At 38.2% G+C, this 12,841-nt stretch overlaps 4 protein-coding genes across 9 annotated transcripts; 2 read left to right on the top strand and 2 right to left on the bottom strand.

The window, feature by feature from the left end:
• Positions 1–1,414: 1,414 nt before the first annotated feature.
• LOC106744999 lies at positions 1,415–3,547 on the bottom strand. Of its 2 annotated transcripts, none has more exons than XM_014620193.1 (2): positions 3,143–3,547; positions 1,415–2,706 (listed from the first exon to the last, which is right to left on the bottom strand). In XM_014620193.1, exon 2 carries the CDS (start codon positions 2,660–2,662, stop codon positions 2,024–2,026), a length of 639 nt encoding a protein of 212 aa, XP_014475679.1. In that variant the 5' UTR covers positions 2,663–2,706; positions 3,143–3,547; the 3' UTR covers positions 1,415–2,023. The 2 variants fall into 2 exon arrangements, with proteins under 2 accessions (XP_014475679.1, XP_014475680.1); XM_014620194.1 differs by lacking the exon at positions 3,143–3,547 and adding an exon at positions 2,997–3,074.
• A 1,192-nt stretch (positions 3,548–4,739) lies between these two features.
• Positions 4,740–6,729, top strand: LOC106745065 (uroporphyrinogen-III synthase). Of its 3 annotated transcripts, none has more exons than XM_014620329.1 (3): positions 4,740–5,417; positions 5,491–5,772; positions 6,650–6,729. In XM_014620329.1, the coding sequence occupies exons 1-3, from the start codon at positions 5,231–5,233 to the stop codon at positions 6,697–6,699; spliced, it is 519 nt and encodes a 172-aa protein (XP_014475815.1). In that variant the 5' UTR covers positions 4,740–5,230; the 3' UTR covers positions 6,700–6,729. The 3 variants fall into 3 exon arrangements, with proteins under 3 accessions (XP_014475815.1, XP_014475814.1, XP_014475813.1); XM_014620328.1 differs by lacking the exon at positions 6,650–6,729 and adding an exon at positions 5,891–6,046 and having other exon boundaries at positions 4,742–5,417; XM_014620327.1 differs by lacking the exon at positions 6,650–6,729 and having other exon boundaries at positions 4,747–5,417; positions 5,491–6,624.
• Positions 6,657–8,757, bottom strand: LOC106745063 (tyrosine-protein phosphatase non-receptor type 14). Of its 2 annotated transcripts, none has more exons than XM_014620324.1 (7): positions 8,666–8,757; positions 8,033–8,400; positions 7,774–7,942; positions 7,543–7,704; positions 7,369–7,457; positions 7,085–7,283; positions 6,657–7,006 (listed from the first exon to the last, which is right to left on the bottom strand). In XM_014620324.1, exons 2-7 carry the CDS (start codon positions 8,380–8,382, stop codon positions 6,680–6,682), a joined length of 1,296 nt encoding a protein of 431 aa, XP_014475810.1. In that variant the 5' UTR covers positions 8,383–8,400; positions 8,666–8,757; the 3' UTR covers positions 6,657–6,679. The 2 variants fall into 2 exon arrangements, with proteins under 2 accessions (XP_014475810.1, XP_014475808.1); XM_014620322.1 differs by having other exon boundaries at positions 8,596–8,680.
• Positions 8,758–9,102: 345 nt separating this feature from the next.
• LOC106745064 (TBC1 domain family member 13) lies at positions 9,103–12,451 on the top strand. Of its 2 annotated transcripts, XM_014620325.1 has the most exons (11): positions 9,103–9,187; positions 9,260–9,333; positions 9,462–9,587; positions 9,679–9,835; positions 9,900–10,056; positions 10,159–10,161; positions 10,355–10,553; positions 10,626–10,827; positions 11,281–11,403; positions 11,478–11,535; positions 11,663–12,451. In XM_014620325.1, exons 1-11 carry the CDS (start codon positions 9,168–9,170, stop codon positions 11,729–11,731), a joined length of 1,188 nt encoding a protein of 395 aa, XP_014475811.1. In that variant the 5' UTR covers positions 9,103–9,167; the 3' UTR covers positions 11,732–12,451. The 2 variants fall into 2 exon arrangements, with proteins under 2 accessions (XP_014475811.1, XP_014475812.1); XM_014620326.1 differs by lacking the exon at positions 10,159–10,161.
• The last annotated feature ends 390 nt before the right edge of the window (positions 12,452–12,841 follow it).

The following is a 12,841-nucleotide window of genomic DNA, read 5'->3' as shown; positions in this document are numbered from 1 at the left end:
GAAATATTCTTCACCGTGGCTTTTCATTATGTTGTTACATTCGTATCTCAAATCGAGAAGGAGGATCAGTTGTTTTGTCGAAATTTCGCGCTTGCGTGCGTGATTACGAACGCGATTGTACTCGTCCAACGTGTTTGTGGCTTGATAGATTTTTAGCATTTTAGTATTTTATTCTTACCAAGAGGAAGCCCGCAACAGTGCCTCTTTCAATTTTCACGTGTGTAGATTATGTTGTGATCTGAATCAATGAGACATTGATTTGTTGCTACTACTCTCAATACACCTGCTTGATCGCAAGTTGGTTTGCGATTTCATATTGAGAGAAATTGCGGGTTGAAAGTATCGTATAAAGTTACGTACGAATAGATGCGTATAGATATTCGTATGGAATGTTTCCAGCTATAATATTCCGTAATATAGTATTAATACATATAATTGACGTGAAATAATTTTTACTTTGGTCATAAAGAAGTTTTAAAATTTTAAGACTATTACTTGATGGGAGTATTTTCAAAAATAATGTATTGGCAAAAGATCTTTCCAAAAGAAACCTAGAAAGATCATTGTAAAGTATATCTCTCACTCTTTGAAACCATAAAACTTCAAGTCTAGTATTTTTTCAAGAACAGTAAAACTGTTTAAGACGTTTCGCACTGTTTCAAATATATTTTCACAGAAATATAGAGACCGACTGTTTTCAAAAGTGTGTATCACTTTCTGAGAAGCTACGATATTTATAAAAAAATACGTGTCTCTTTCGAACTGGACTACAACATGATCGAAACGCGTGAAAATCGCAGAGGAACACCATGACACTGTGTAATATGCGCGGGTTTCCTTATTAGTTTATACAAATCACTTTTTTTCAGTCTACTACTCACATATTCTATAATTTAGACCTCACGAGGAGATCACCGTTTCATTGTTTTACTCGGCTTTAGTTCCCACAAGTCAAATTATATACGCGTAATGTAAAAATCCACAGTGTTCATGTAACTATTGATAGTGAAATTTACAATATGTCTTTTTGTCATAAAAATCGAGGAAAATTCGCGAGGCTGTGTATGTGTGAGAGGTAGCATTTTATCTTACTTTCTTTTTATTTTTTTAATATTAAGCTCATATATATTTTTTCACAAGCTTTAGGTGTAGACTGATTTTTTTGGGAACGTTGTGCGCATTTCGGATTTCTTTGTTTTGCAGGTACTTAATATACGCTAATTCTTTAATTATTTATCACATATTCGCGTAAGACTATGATTTAATTAAGTCACACAACCCAAAAGTTCCAGAAGAGATAATTGTGATAATTGCTGTGCACGCCAATAGATTTTTCGATAAATTAATTTATTGGTCTGTTTTGTAATTTATTTGCAATATTATATCGCACATTCAAGTAAACAACAAACATTGATAATATTGTAACATCTATTATATTTGTTTTCCTTAAGCATACCTACCTTCACTTGTGCATATTTGCGTTATTTTTTTTTACAAATTTAAATCACATTTCAAAAATCAACCGAGACTCGAAAACTAATATGACCTAATATATCTCGTCGATTATACGTGCGACTATAATAAACGTATACTTCTTACATTTTTCGTCAATATACACAAGTCCCTTATACTACATTCCTAATGCTAGCATAGTAACAGTTAGAATCATGTTCAACAATGCAACTTATGTTCAAGATTTAAAAAGATGTAAAAGCACACATAGAGCATCATTCCATGTTATACATAAAAATGTAATTAATGATTTAACGTGAGCGTTTCTGTGTTTCACAAAAGATATTCTTCTCGTTTCTCATTAAAAATAAACCATGAAAAACATTCTGGAAAAATATTCATGTTCAATAATTTAGCTCTACATTATCGAATCATTATCCGCTCTATCGGCATAATCGCAAATTATACCATATAACTCTGTTTTATGTACTGTATTAAAGCGAGTATGAAAGTTACAAACTTATTGAAACCAACTGATTATCAGTTTATCCGACCATTTTTAATCAGTCTTTTACCGTCCCTGTGATTCATAGAATTCAATCTCCGCCTTGGTAACAAGCTTACAGATCTCCATCTTAATCTCTGCTTGTATATCCTCCGGTAATTTTAACACAGTCTGTGCCATCTTATTGAAAAACAATTCGACACTATGGCGATGGATTGGTTTGTTCGGACTTTTAGCTTTACGCCGATTTGTGCCGACCGATATGTTCGGAATTCCAATCTTTTTCCTATCGTTATTTTTTTTCTTTATCGTTGTGATATCCCTGGTTTTACTTTCGATGGATCTGACATGTTGATAAGAGTCAGTGGTTGTGTAAGGTTTTGGTCTTATCGGGCGATATTTAGAGCCGAAATTTTGTTCAGCTGTGATGGACTGTAGCGTGAACACCTGAGAGCCCTGAGACTGCGGTTTGGTACTTGGTAATTTCTTGATCCGCTTGCTTCTACGTAGCTCCATTTTATCCTCCAACTTTGTCTCAAGAAAATCGTTGACTTCCAGATTAAAGTCAAAATATTTCACATTGGTTTCTTCCTTGTCTCGATCAATCGGCTGCTCGATCTTAATAGAACATTCATTGATTCCTTTAAATGTTTCATCAGAAGCTGCTACTTCGTCATGATCTCCCATCTTCTGATTATTCAACATTGCGCTTCAAATCAAGACACATCGCTTTTTTTTCATTTCTAATGCTGTAATACAAAATTCCACCTGGATAAATTATTTATCCTCCGTTAAGTCGCATAAAGAAAGGGGGAAATGCATTCATTGAGAAAAACAGAGAAATTTACAAGTTCGTTAAAAATAGCTTTCTGAAACTATCGTATATGATGCATATATAAACATGCGTGCGTAAACATCGCAGGGATAAAGCAAAGTATTGAGAAGAGAAATGCAGATATTCCAAACTATTGGCGAAACCAATATTATTTTGCCAAAACTAAAACGGATGTGTAATTTACAGGGAATATTTTTATATTACCAAGTATCCATATAACACAAATGTTCAGAAGATATCTTAGAGACGTCCCAAAGATGTTTCCTATCTCTGGGACGGCTCTAGGGTATCTTTTGAACAGTGCTGTATGGATAATGTCAATCGTAATTTGTAAAAACATTTACACTTACAAAGTGTCATATCAATCATGATGAGAAACGGACATGTAATGTCCAGTAAATGAAAGTCCAACACACGGACAAAACCACATTCTACTTCTGACAAATTTAACAAATTGTTTATCCTCTTTTATGAATAATATTTAATATATTGAATTCTTTCCCAAAATAAGTTTGGTTCGGTACAATGGTCGAGGCATTTCTCCCGAAATTAAGATTATACATCGACGATATAGAGTCGAGATTGCCAACCCTTTATTAAATTTGCCCTTTTAATCTGTGAATCTGCCATACTGGTGCAGAAAATGTCCACAAAAGTGTACTTTCAAACAGCGGCTTGAGGAAGTGAATCAGCGAAACTGCTTTACCATAAAAGCAGCACGCTTATTGGATATCACTCGCAAATTGCGTATACGAATAGTTGCGAACATAAGGTCTGTTTTTTTCTCGAAATACTTTCTGCACTAGTGCACACCAGTGCAAGGAGTTTACACTAAAGCGTTCTTTTTATCGAGAATGACGTCATCATGACGTCATCAACGCTGTTCGTTTTCGCAGTGCAACAGCATGTAGTGCAGGCAGTTCAATGAACTGTTGCACTGAGTCAGGAGGTAGTGTGGTCAGTGCAGTGCATGAAAGTGTAGCTTGGAAGTGCATGCAAGCGTAACGGAAATTTATACGAAAAGTCTCTATCAGGTATGTAGCTTGCATTATATTGAAATGTGTGAAACATCTTCTTTATTTCATTTATAAAAATTGTTAATATTATACCATCACACACGCATACACAGCAGAAATGCTCAAACATACCACAAGGATGAATTTAAGACGTCAAGATATCTTTATGATTTTATATTTATATTTATTTTATATTTAGTAATTTATTTAAATGTATGATCGGTAGGGTATATAATATTATAAATTATTAATAAACTTGCTATATTTAGTTTCATGTTACATTCATCATTTTCACCTACAATGGGTTGTAATAGTGGTTGCATTACAACAAAATTCTCTTCGTCAGAAGAATCAAATAATGTCATGTGATGCGCCATGTTGTTTACTACACTCTGGCGTTTCGGCGGTGCAGCGAAAACGAACAGACCTCTTCATTACCTAGTCTTTCCCAGTGCGGTTCAGTTCAGTCCAGTGCAGTTCTAATGCAGTTTTAATGTAGTGAAAAAAAAAAACAGACCTATATGCGCAAATATTTCAAGGCTGTGCCCTAAAATTTACTACCAGAAAACCTATAGTTTATGTTACGTATGTTATAGATTTTTAACACTGGCAATGAATATTGAAACGCATCCCAAGAATAAGTGCTGGAATTGTCAGCGCGCGCAAAATTTGAATTTAAAGCTCGATAATGCATAATTTACTTATAATTTAAAATTAAAAACATAATGTTAAATATTGATAAAGATGTAAATATATAATCAATAAGTAAATAGATATTTATAAAATAAAAGGTTCAGTTTTCAAAAATAGGCAAAAAGATTCAATCGACCGATTTCAATATTTGTAAAGGTAACAATATCATTAGATTGCAAAAATAAACAATAATTACAAAAGACCTTACAGATGGCAGTCTTCCTCAATTTCGAAATTATAGGTTAAGAGCTATTAAATGAGCCGAAATTTTTGGTCTATTCTTTTTAGCTGAACTGGTTGCACCAGTTCAGAAAATGTGTACACACTTAAGCCTAAGAATCTCATACGTACGCTTCAATGTATATATAAATTTTTTGAACAAGTGCAGCTGATTCAGCTGAAAGGAATGAACGATTTTTGTATGTATTTCGATTGTGTCGTCATCGTATGTCTTATCGCCGTTCCAATGCGGTTTATTTTCTTCTATCAAATCTCGGATAAGTTAGGTTAGGCAAGATTAAATTATAAGTGATGATAATGTCTAGTGACTACTAAGCTTTTAATCACATTCCTCTCAAGGATTTTATTCTTCAACCGTTTTATTCTCCCTTTTTCTCGACGTATCAGGAAAACTGATAATATCACTGTTGCAATAACGCGAGTACATTAACGATCTCTCACGGTGTGTCCGTACAATTTAAAGTACAATAGACCATTTTTATTTATGCGATGGCTGAGAATGCCAAAGTGGTAGTATTGTGTAGAGGTTTGTCCGAAAAGAATGATACTCAAAAAGCGTATGTGGAAACGCTGGAATCCGCCGGTTACACTTGCGAGTGCTTGCAAACTCTGCAATTCGAATTTGTAAATATTTCCGAATTGCGAGCGTGCCTGTCAAGAGCAGATGAGTATAGTGGTAATATATCAGTCGTGCGCAAAATTCTATTTTTATTTATTGCATATCTACATCTTGCGAATTTATACTACAGGTCTGATATTAACCAGTCCTCGTACGGTTGAAGCTATCGCACTAGCCGTTAATGAAGATACGAACATTCTGCGCCACTGGGAAGAACTACCTGCATATTGTGTGGGGCCTGCAACAGAATCTGTAGCTCAAAGTCAGCTTAATTTGCAACATTGCACAGGCAGCCAATCTGGTAATTCCAAGCGATTGGCGGAAAAAATTATTCTCAATGTAAAAGACGACTCGAAAGTGTTGCTCTACCCATGCAGTGAGATTGCACGTGAGACTATGGCGTCTATTCTCGGTAACAACGGGGTTTTAACACACAAGCTTGTGGTTTACAAAACATTAGAGAGCGAGTCCCTAGGGCGGGATTTAGTAGAAATACTCAAAAAATCTTCTAGCATATTCGTTTTCTTCAGTCCATCCACAGTGGAATATATTGCGGCACAGCTTGAAAAAAATTCTTATACCGTCAGAGACATAATAGCAGTAGCTATAGGTCCTGTGACAAGAGATGCATTGATTAATTTCGGTTTCGATGTACACGCAACTGCAGAAAAGCCTGAACCGGCAGCTTTAATACGTGCAATTGCGGCAGCAGCTGCGGAAAATTATCATAAGGATGCATGAAAAAATACCATGTTATGGTATTAATATAGTCTGCCAAATATCCTTAATATATGACTTGCCATTTTTGTAAAATATGTATTTAAATTGTTATATGGAGGATTGTCCTCTATACTTTATGAGAGATATATATTTTTGATTATTCATCAGTATAACGATCGTGTAAATAATGTGTATTACCTGTATATATACAAGATATGTAGCAGATTATAAAAATCACATATGTATAAATATACAATATGTTGTAACAACAGCTTTGACTTAATTCGTGATTTTTTGTCAGATCATTTGCAATAGATAACATGCGATATCTTTTACAGGAAGACGAAACTGTTGCTTGTAAATTTATGCGCGCGCGCGCGCGCACACACACACACACACACACACACACAAAACAATCCTGATTAGTACTGCTAGAATATCTCATTTCGTATATTATCAATCATTAACTGTCTAAATCTTATGTATATATATTACATAAATACATCACGACACGTGTTAACAAAAAAAAAAAAGTATATAAATACTATAACTCTTGATGACATTTTCAGATAAATTCGTCAAGAGAAATCTCATGAAATTCAGTACCTGTTGTGATTGACAACATTACCAAGAAGGCACGAAATGTCAGAGCCGACAATCGCAGACTGATTCGCATAATAAGGCTGTGGAGGGTTTCCACCATTCTTGTACTTCATTTGTATCGCGGTTTCGTAATCAGGCGCCGGTCTGTACGACGGTAATAATGCGCGTAAATTATTTATATCCGTCGACGAGACAGACACGACGGCTGGGTACGGTGACGTCGAGAGATCGTTGTAACTTGTCCATCGCGTGTGATTGTCCACGGTCCGATTGTCCAGATTTACGGATATCGCTTGCTCACCGGGATCGTTTGTCTCGTTATCCTGAAATTACATCGATGCTTACGGTAACATAAGGTTGACAAGCAACAGTCACTTTTTATATTTGCACATGTTACGCACGAAGTAGCCATTAGATCTTTCTAGTGGACGGCGTTCCTGATACTGCATGTAAAATGTATGTTGTGCTATACATAATCGCCATATGTATTTTGCATCGCGCGACTCGGTAAATACAAATTGTTTAGCTTCTTCGCCTTCCAACTGACACTCTATTCTGAATGTCTTTTTGTGATTTATGACATTGCTGATGTCCCTCCATCTGCAAGACACACAATTGTCCATTTATCTCAAACACGTCACAGTGTTTTTTTTTAGCACGTAAGCGCACACAAAAGAGAAATAACCTGTAAAATTGTGTGGTTTGTGTGCTAGAATAGGCCACCATTATTCCATTAACAGAGATCCCGAGAATAACTTTGTTATTACTGCTATCCTGAAACGTATATGGCTTGATTGTAACATGACAAAACAACAGAAACATGGAACGATTGAATGAACGTGTAGTATAGTATATTTACCTTGGCAGTGAACGTTTCGTTGCCGTATCCTTCTAGTTGCATAACAGATGAGATATACAGTTCCTCCGCAGTACTTTGTGCGACATTAGCGAGACTCTTGTACTGACATATTGCTGTATGTAAGAGAGAATCTTGCCCGCCCGGTTCTGTCTTAATTACATCCTAAATACAGAATACAGGTCATGTGACATTTTCTAATTGGACTAATCTAATTGTAAAAATCAATTTTACATTTGCAAAGAAGACACACTGCTTGAAATAATCGATCGTGTGTTTCTCTGTGCTATAATCTCCAAATTCAGCCTGCATAGAATAGCCCACTAATAAACAAGCCTGCCTTGAGTTACAATGTATTTTCTCCTCCAATACGTCATTCTTCAATTGAAGATAGTAATGAAGCCTAAGAAGAAGAGAAATAATCAAGTACAAATGTATGAAATTAGACTGTAGTTGTCTCAAGATTTGTATTTCTGAAGCCAATATCATATACCTTGTTATGTCGTCCTGAATGAATTGGATGTCTGTGATATAGTGCATAACCCTTAAATAAAGCGTGAAGCTCTTGGCGTCTTTTTCCAGTTGCTTCTTCAGAGGTTTGTCCATGTCTATCCATCTCAAAGATGGTGTACCATGGCAGCAGATGTAACGTAAACCAAAAAACTCTGGTTGCCCCAATCCTATACGCTGTGTTACATTGTTCAGGCATTCTTGTCCACTGCTATCAATGCTGAGCGTGCATTCTATAGATGAGCTATCTAACAGCTCGACACAGATCACATACTGATTCTTGGATACGACATTGTACTGCCTGCTCTTCTTCAAGTGAAACTTGAATGGCATTTTAGCAACCCTGATAAACTGAAAGAGAAACGGACGCATTATATTCAAGTGATTCAACGTGAAACATGAACAATACCGCAATTTATAGGTTAAGATGCCATACGACGTTTACAAATACGCCAAACGTCATCCGCTCATTACAACATTAGAACTTTGAAATATCATTCTGTGTAATATATATATATATATATATACAAATTAAAATAACAATACCCCTCGTATTTCTCGCCACTCGTACATGCAAATTCAACGCAATGTCTGAAAATATCGAGCAACCACTCACCAGTTTCTCGTGTGCGCATCACTCGATTACAGACAGGCGTACCGAGCGAATGCATGTATTTTCACAGCTATTGTTTGACAGATAGTCAACACCTGTATCAGTCAATAATATCGCGAGTATTCGAGCCTGTCCGACTGACTTGTTCCCCGCGACGTACGCCGCCGTGAAGAAGCGTCTCTTGCATCGCTCGACGGAGTATCGATGCCGAAATATCGAGAGGCACCGAAAGGAAAGTATCGAGAATTCTTAGTGTCGGGTGGACAACCCTGTGCTACAGCTGGTTTACGGCAAACGGTTCGAACGCGATGACGGCCGCTACGCCTGCCGATCTGACAGGTCACTGTCAATAATGAAAAAAGGAATATCGTTTGACGTTCGTACGTACGCCCGCGCCTGCCCGCTCACGCCTACCGAATGCTGATAAGGGGCTACAGTAAATCCGAATAGATCCCCGGCCGTGCTGGATCCCCGCTCTGTGTCACATGTTCCACGCGCGAAGAAAATGAGCATTCTGCGAAAGAGGTAAGACGACCGAATTCGCGACAAGCCGAGACCGTCTTATTCACGTCTTTTCATAATACGGAATATTTGCAGATTGAACGAGTTCGATGATGTTCTCAATACGGATGAGATAGACATGGTCAGCCTTGGTAAAATATGTTTTCATGGTGTGTGTATCCGCCATATGATTCACTCCTCACTTTGTCTCCTTATCAGCCGATTACGACAATTCTAATGATTTTCACTCGTGATTTCGTCTCGGCTCCTTTTGACAATCGATATCCTTCTCTCCCAGGCATACCGGATGAAGGTGGTCTCAGGCCTTTGTGCTGGAAGTTGTTGCTCAATTACTTACCGCCGACCAGATCCAGTTGGTCGGAGACTCTGAACCGCAAGAGAGAGTTGTACAATACATTTATCGGTGAGAGAATGGAATTACATGTGGTCTTTGTGATGACACAAGGATCATTCGGGCGCTAGTAATGTATATATTGCGTGCCTGTCCATTGCAGAAGATCTCATTGTCATGCCTGGGGAATCCAATGCGGATGACAAAGAAAGAGTTGACGTGACATTGCATGATCATCCTCTCAATTTAAATCCAGATAGTAAGTGGCAAACATACTTTAAGGATAACGAAGTTCTGCTACAAATTGATAAAGATGTCAGGTGAGTATCTAATTGTGTCGACTGTTATTCTGTAAAGAACAAGAAATAAACTTGATGTATACAGGCGACTGTGTCCAGACATATCATTTTTCCAACAAGGCACTGACTATCCTTGTCAGAAGATAGTGAGCGCTAATGGTCAGCAACGTTTGCATCACAGAGTTCAACATACAGTGCTGAAAAGCGCGAATGTTGAGAGGAAGGGATTAGGAGTGACCAAGGTAATATGGACTATAAGCAATCAGAGACCTCTCATCAATTTCCTGTTAAATCTATTAACTAGACTTTGTTTACCTCTGTCCTTGTGTTGACGCGGAAAGCAGCAGGTATTATAAACGATGCAAGTGGAGTAATATGTTCTACTAAGCTAGTGTGTTCTCTCTGTGAATAGTCGTTTCCATTCTATTTCTATATCTTGCACGTTGTAAACAGAGTGTGTGTACATGAAAGGTAGTTTCATGTCATCTTGCGGATACGTTCTGTTACGTCGTCGTGTTACGTCTGCTCTTCATCTTTTAGATAGCGGTCTCCGTCAGAAAGGCCACGGAGGATTACGCGCCATTAGCCGAAGGTGGCGAGGCGCATTGGGAGGTCTTAGAGAGAATACTCTTTTTATACGCCAAGTTAAATCCCGGCCAAGGTTACGTACAGGGTATGAACGAAATAGTAGGACCTATATATCACGCGTTCGCCTGCGATCCGGATCAGGCATGGAGAGGTACGTGTTACGATGATGTGGAAATAACAATGTTTCGATGGTGTGACCTGTCGTATTCTCTTGACTTTTCAGAACACGCCGAGGCTGACACTTTCTTCTGTTTTACCAATCTAATGGGCGAGATACGCGATTTCTTCATAAAAACGTTGGACGAGGCTGAATTTGGCATCAATTCGATGATGAGTAAATTAACCAATCAAGTCAAGACCAATGATCCCGAGGTTTGGATGCGGCTGCATCAGCAGGAGCTGTGTCCACAATATTATAGCTTCAGGTATCGCATGTCGATGATTAATCGTCGTTGAGGACTGCACTGAGAGAAATTATAGTTACTTTCGGTCTCTACACTTTTTTTATGGTGGCTTTATATGTGGTTTCAATTATAAAAATAGTAATTAATCAAATAATGACAAAAAATCGCGTAGTAGGAATATGCATGTAAGGTTATTGTCGCTGACAATATAGTAGTAGAAAAACGGTCCTCCTAACTATAATTTCTTCGCTATGGTGATTATAGTTACAAGTACCAAATATTTTTCTCTCAGTGTGCGTTCGTGCTTTGGACGCTTTCGCGTTGAAAGCATCACTCTATCTCCTTTCGGACGTGTGACGAGCGAAATAAAGACCGGAGGAGATTATCACTATGAAAATGTTCAAAGCGAACGCAGCTCGCTCATTGATTTCTTGTTATCACCACCATCGTTATGATTTTTTCGCTTGTAACAAGATGGCTGACGCTCCTTCTCTCACAAGAATTCCCGTTGCCGGATGTCATGAGAATATGGGATTCTCTGTTCGCTGACGAGGATAGATTCAGCTTCCTCATACATATCTGCTGTGCCATGATCTTGTGAGTAGAGACATCTCCCATCGATCAGTGATGTCTTTTTTGTCATTCTCTCAGCACATGTGCTCCATTTTCAGGCTACTGAGGGACCAGTTGCTGGCCGGCGATTTTGCTACGAACGTCAAACTTTTGCAGGTGAGGCAATACGTATAATTACGTATAATTTGCAAATGCAACAACGTGTGTGCGCGCACGTACGTCGAGCTGATTTTTCCTTTCTTAAGCGAAAACGACTAAGAGGTGTCGCAATGGTGCATTCCAGAATTTCCCATCGATGGATATCCAAATCGTGCTCTCTAAGGCTGCTGCTCTGGCGGGCAAGATTTTATAGTCTTCTTGTAACAGTCGCCAGTGATTCTCCGAGGTGTCGAAATTGTGACTTCTCGAGCTATCGAGATCACGATTTTCTTCCTACACTGGCACGCGATATATCACGAAGTCATCGTATGAAAATAAGTATCTCGATGAGATATGTATTGTAACATAATGTCAATCGTATAGATACCGGCGGCTCAATAGAAGATAAACAATTTGCGTTGTATCAAGCATCCAACAGTTGTATATGCGGTACGCACCAAGCTACACACATACAATCAGCTCAGACTCGTTGACTCGTCACGTAGCTTCGTGGCAGGACGAGCGTGAACATTGGGTATACAGCATTTTTTTGCCATGTGTCAAACTTTTTGATACATTTAAAACGTGGTATTTGTATATACATAACTTTTAAATCGGAAAGTACACACACACGCACGGGGCTGAAGATTTTGGAAACGTGAATTTACAAGAGGCGCATGAGCGAATTCACCTGCGGTTTCTCCAATGGTAGATAATAACGATAGGGCTAGAACATTCGGGCCGAAAGCAGGAAAAACGATTTATTAAACTTTCCCGATCGTCCCGCCATGACGACACGGAATTACGCAATAATCGCATCGCAATAAGATCTAATATCATTTGTATACGCGCTACAATTAACAACGCATATAGAAATACAAATCTATTACATTTTGTAATCTTATTTTTATAATAAAAACGCGCCCGTTCGTGATCCACATTTATAAAATAAAGGGAGGAATGTTATCAGTTCCGTCACATGCATACATACACACATACGGTACGCTGTTTTGTTCTTTTTTTTTTTTTTTTATTGTGTCGCCTACCTACCTTGCCTCATCGTTTGTGCGATTAGATTAACGCGCGAACGATCGGCAGCGACGGAGACCACGACGACGACGGGCTCGACGAGTAGAAGAACGTGAAATCAACCAGGCGCTCTTCATTCTGCTCGCGAAGAACGCTCTGGCGCGACGATCATTATTGGATTAATAAAGCTGCCGCGTTCCCGAGCAGAATAAACCGAATTTCTGGATTTTATTTCATCCCGTCTCTCACTCAGCAGAGAGTAGAATGATTGACCCGAACGACGGCGGGAATATTA

This window comes from Dinoponera quadriceps, unplaced genomic scaffold, assembly GCF_001313825.1.
Source record: "Dinoponera quadriceps isolate SergipeBrazil2010 unplaced genomic scaffold, ASM131382v1 scaffold717, whole genome shotgun sequence".
NCBI lineage: Eukaryota > Metazoa > Arthropoda > Insecta > Hymenoptera > Formicidae > Dinoponera > Dinoponera quadriceps.
Note: the sequence above shows the minus strand (reverse complement) of the source record. Positions and strands in the feature narration are given on the sequence as shown.

Excerpts from the sequence above, each read along its gene's own strand:
- LOC106745064 (XM_014620325.1), top strand. The coding sequence starts at position 9,168 with ATGAGCATTCTGCGAAAGAG. Across the intron at positions 9,588-9,678 it reads GTTGTACAATACATTTATCG|AAGATCTCATTGTCATGCCT; the intron begins GTGAGAGAATGG and ends TGTCCATTGCAG. Across the intron at positions 11,536-11,662 it reads CGAACGTCAAACTTTTGCAG|AATTTCCCATCGATGGATAT; the intron begins GTGAGGCAATAC and ends GGTGCATTCCAG.
- LOC106745063 (XM_014620322.1), bottom strand. The coding sequence starts at position 8,622 with ATGTACGAGTGGCGAGAAATACGAGGG. Across the intron at positions 7,705-7,773 it reads AGTGTGTCTTCTTTGCAAAT|GATGTAATTAAGACAGAACC; the intron begins GTAAAATTGATT and ends TTCTGTATTTAG. Across the intron at positions 7,284-7,368 it reads CAAACCACACAATTTTACAG|ATGGAGGGACATCAGCAATG; the intron begins GTTATTTCTCTT and ends TGTGTCTTGCAG.
- LOC106744999 (XM_014620193.1), bottom strand. The coding sequence starts at position 2,662 with ATGTTGAATAATCAGAAGATGGGAGATCATGACGAAGTAGCAGCTTCT.
- LOC106745065 (XM_014620327.1), top strand. The coding sequence starts at position 5,231 with ATGGCTGAGAATGCCAAAGTGGTAGTATTGTGTAGAGGTTTGTCCGAA. Across the intron at positions 5,418-5,490 it reads AAGAGCAGATGAGTATAGTG|GTCTGATATTAACCAGTCCT; the intron begins GTAATATATCAG and ends TTTATACTACAG.